The sequence below is a fragment of the Leptonychotes weddellii genome, unplaced genomic scaffold (genome assembly GCF_054177405.1).
Source record: "Leptonychotes weddellii isolate Sample4059 unplaced genomic scaffold, ASM5417740v2 HiC_scaffold_18057, whole genome shotgun sequence".
Lineage (NCBI taxonomy): Eukaryota > Metazoa > Chordata > Mammalia > Carnivora > Phocidae > Leptonychotes > Leptonychotes weddellii.
The window spans coordinates 1-3,985 of record NW_027764887.1 but is presented as its reverse complement, the minus strand read 5'-3'; the positions used below and the strand labels follow the sequence as shown (position 1 = coordinate 3,985).

At 60.5% G+C, this 3,985-nt stretch overlaps 1 protein-coding gene across 1 annotated transcript; it reads right to left on the bottom strand.

Moving 5' to 3' along the window:
* Positions 1–70: 70 nt before the first annotated feature.
* Positions 71–3,606, bottom strand: LOC145718585 (E3 ubiquitin-protein ligase RNF123-like). Its single transcript, XM_081810100.1, has 5 exons — positions 2,243–3,606; positions 1,369–1,443; positions 1,131–1,218; positions 955–1,042; positions 71–864 (listed from the first exon to the last, which is right to left on the bottom strand). Exons 1-5 carry the CDS (start codon positions 2,412–2,414, stop codon positions 532–534), a joined length of 756 nt encoding a protein of 251 aa, XP_081666226.1. The 5' UTR covers positions 2,415–3,606; the 3' UTR covers positions 71–531.
* Between the last annotated feature and the right edge of the window lie 379 nt (positions 3,607–3,985).

Sequence of the window (3,985 nt, the reverse complement as noted above, 5' to 3'; positions counted from 1 at the left end):
CCCCCCCCCCCCCCCGCCCATGCAAATCAATAGTTCCTACAGCAGCAGGACAAGTATCTGGTCCCACTGCCATTCTCCATCTGCAGCTCAGTTCCACCTGCAGGCACGACCAAAACAATTGGCAAGGACTTGATGTGTGACTTTGCACAAGGCAATCAGCCTCTGGGGACCCCTTCACGCAAAAACCCTGCCCACGAGGGCAGAAACACACCACGTGGGCCAAGGAAAGCCACCCTGTGGGGTGAGCGCAGTGTGTGGCAGGCAGACTGCAAGCTGGCCCACCCCAGGCCCGGCCTAGGTGAAGGTCCTCGGGTTCACAGGGCTCTGCTGGACCATGGCCCCCAAAGACAGAGCGAAGCCTCTGCTCCCAACCAAATGCCTCTTCCTCTTGGAAGCTCCATGGGCACCGCCTAGTCTGTGCCCCTGCCTTGACTCAAGTACCCAAGGTCTGGCGCCAGCAGATGGCAATGAAGGGGGAGAAGGACATGGTGCTGGGACCAGGCTGGAGGTCAGGGAGCTGGTTCAGGGTCCTCACTCTGTGTCAGCTGCAGGCAGCCTGGGAAGATACTGCCCTTTTTCCCTATGACCCAGCAGAGCATTCGGGCCCAAAGGGCACACGTGGCACTGGGGAGCCAGGGGGAGTAGGCCCAGTGTCCCCGGACAGAGAGGAAGCTGGGAGATGGAAGCCCCAAGGAGCAGAGTTGGGGCCCAGCAGGAGTGCAGGACAGAGGCTGGGAGAAGAGAGAAGACCCCTAGAGGACCCAAGAGCAGCCACTCACTCTGGAGACTGGGCAAGTTGGCATCCTCGGGTTTGGTTTTCAGCAGGTGCGGCAGCCGTGTGTAGCGGTACCCGAACCCACAGCCCTGCGAGGGGGGTCCGTGGGGGGTCAGCTGGGGTTAGGGCAGCTCTCCCCTCCAGCCTGCCACAGCTACCTCCCCTCCAGCCAGGCTTACCCTCCACAGCCGCACCAGGATCCAGTTGGTCTGGGCCCAGGGCCGCTGCTCATAGGGAGCCAGGAGGCTCCTCACCATGGCGACACGCCTGCGAGGGCAAGGGGTGGTGGGTAAGGGCTGAGGCTGGGCACCGTGTGGGGCAGAGCGCGTGCCTCCCCGCTCTGGCCCGCACTCACTGCTCCTCGGGGATCCGCTCCACGGCCCGCAGGGAGTGTGGGTAGCACACGTAGCTGGCCAGGGCCTGCATCAGCGAGTCACGGATGTCTGTTGGGACAGGCCATGCCTCAGCAGGTACCTGGCACGAGCCCCAGCCCCCGCGCCTCACGCCCACCCGGACAGCATTCTGAGCAGACAAGAGCCGGCCGGAGACGCCATCCCATCCCCATGCCCCAAGCCCTCTGGAGGGCTCCTCACCAGTGCCCACGATGCGTGTGTCAGCGAAGTGTTTGGCAAGGATGGCGGCCAGGCGGGTCAGGGTCTCTTCGTAGCCTGCAGGATGGGGCAGGGGGAATGCTTGGCCGGGGGCGGCGGCTCCAGGGGCAGGCCCATCCCCCTGGCAGGGTGAGCGGGCTTGGGCGGAGGACTCCAGAGTGGACTCCCAGAGCCAGTCTGGGCCGGAGCTGTCATGCAGGGGCTTCGGGCATGATATTCACTGACTGACGGGCCATTGCACAGACTCACTGGCGGGGGGGAGTGGGGACGGTCCTGCAAGACTGGGCTCAAGCCCATCTCAGCACACACCTGATGGCTCAGCAGTCAAAGCCCCTTGGGCACCCACAGCTCCGCCTCTGAGCACAAACCTGCACCTAGGCCTGGGGCGGGGCAGGGGACAGGCCGGGGGGCCCGATCCAGACACAAACCACCAAGCCCAGGCTGAAATGGTCTGCGAGAAGCCCAAGCTCCTACACATGGCCTCCAGCAGAGCATCCCCGCCTGCTGTGACCTGCAAACACAAGCCGCATCCCGAGGCTAGTGCCAGGGCGCGAGGTGAGGCCAGCTGGCTCCCAGACCACAGCGGCACCGAGGAGGAAGTGAAAGCCTGAGGGACGCCCACCCCGGCACTCCATTTTGTCTCCTTCCCTCCCAGCACCAGGGAGGAGCCATTGGCTCTGGGACTACGGTGCCGGGCAGGGTTCTCCAGCAGGTGGCGCTTTTGCAAATGCTTGTCTACTACAGGGCCGAGGAGAACAGGGGCTGCCCGCGCCCGCTCCCTCCGCGGATGCGTGCTGCTGGGCTAGGAGGCTCAGAACGGGGCTGCCAGGGCTCAGGCCAGAGGCCTCCTTGTCACCTGGGAGCTCCTCCATGCTGTGCACGGGGCCGAAGTAATTCTTGAGGGCGCTGTAGCTGTTGATGGCCACGCTCAAGTAGAACTCGGGCATGAAGGCAAAGAGAGACCCCGTGCGGTCGCCGTGCTCGACGGTCCGCAGGCAGACGCGCAGCAGCCAGTAGATGTCGAGCATCTTCTCCTGCGGGAGGCACAGGGGCTGCTGCTGGGCTGCTCGTGGGAAGGGTCACAGGGGCATGGCTCGGTCCGGGGGCCCAGGAAAGGCCTCCGTGTTCCCAAGTGGGTGCAGTGGCTCGGGCAGGGCAGTCACGTGTTTGGCAGGCGAGAGGGTGCACCCCGTGCCCAGAAAGGGCAACGCCCCAGCCTAGACCAGAATTCTAGCTTGCAGTTTTTTAAGGGTACAGGTTTTAGGGGCGCCTGGGTGGCTCAGTCGGGTTAAGCGCCCAACTCTTGATTTTGGCTCAGGTCGTGATCTCAGGGTCGTAAGCTCAAGCCCCATGTCGGGCTCTGCGCTGGGCGTGGAGCCTGCTCAGGATTCCCTCTCTCTCCCTCCCTCTCTCTAAATAAATAAATAAAAGACAAGAAAGAATGCAAGAAAGAAAGGTAGGTACAGGTTTTAACTGAAAAGGTGCCATGTGACCAGAAGTCTGGGTTGGAACGCTGCCCCGTGCAAAATGAGCCACGGTGGCAAGTGGGGACAGGGCAGTGAAGAAGCACAGCCTCATCTAGGCGCAAGTCAGCAGACAAGGGACTGGATGGCCAGGATGGGGAGGCACCGATGGGCTGTGGGGGCAAGAGACTGGCTGCACAAGCATGGGGCGCACATTTCTGGGGGTGATGGAACCTTCAGAGAGGCCAGCGGTACTGGAGAAGCAGGCCTGGTCCAAGGCAGAGGGGATGTGGCAGCACGAGGTGCCTAAAAATGCCCCCAAAGAGGTGGTTTTGAGGAAGCAGGTCTGGAGCTCAGAGGAGAAGGTGGTGGGAAGGAAGGAGGCAGAGTGATTACTGGTGGAACAGAGACCACCGAAAGCAAACCACCTGCCAAAGGCCCTGTTCCCCACAGGATGGTTCCCACACGGTCTGTGCCCAGGAGGGGTCACGAACAAGGCCCCAGCCCAGACCCAGAGCACCCACATGTCTTGGAGCTGGAGCATCTGGACTTGACCTCAGCTCTGATGTGCCCTCAAACCTAAGAACCCAAGAAGATATAAGCAAGGGTCAGAGGGTGCGCCTGAGCCAGGAGGTCTACTGGGAGCCTACTGCCACAGGAGGCCAGAGAAGTCCAAGTCTAAGGAGGGGATGGCACTAATGTACCCAAAGGACCACTGTAACGGGGGTGGGGATGTTTCTGCAAAGAAAGCTACAGATTTAATGCAATTCCTATAGAAATCCCAATGGCATTTTTTGCAGAAATAGAAAAATCTATCCTAAAATTCGTATGGAGTCTCAAGGGACCCAAATAGCCAAAACAAAACAAAGTTGGAGACCTCCTACTTCCTGATTTCAAAACTTAATGCAAAGCTACAGTAATCAAGACAGTGTGGTCCAAAGACACGTTCGTTAGATTACTCCTTTCTGCCCATGGACACGGCCAAGTAAGCATCGATAAAGTCTCCCCTCCCACCGCCGTCATGTCTAAGTCAGAGTCTCCCAAAGAGCCTGAACAGCTGCGGAAACTCTTCATCGGAGGTTTGAGCTTTGAAACAACCAATGAGAGTCTGAGGAGCCATTCTGAGCAATGGGGAA

Bases quoted from the DNA above. Each gene is read 5' to 3' on its own strand.
- LOC145718585 (XM_081810100.1), bottom strand. From the start codon at position 2,414: ATGCTCGACATCTACTGGCTGCTGCGCGTCTGCCTGCGGACCGTCGAG. The intron at 1,219-1,368 runs GTGAGGAGCCCT...CTGTCCCAACAG, and splicing joins CACACGCATCGTGGGCACTG to ACATCCGTGACTCGCTGATG. The intron at 865-954 runs GTAAGCCTGGCT...CCCCCCTCGCAG, and splicing joins TCCTGGTGCGGCTGTGGAGG to GGCTGTGGGTTCGGGTACCG.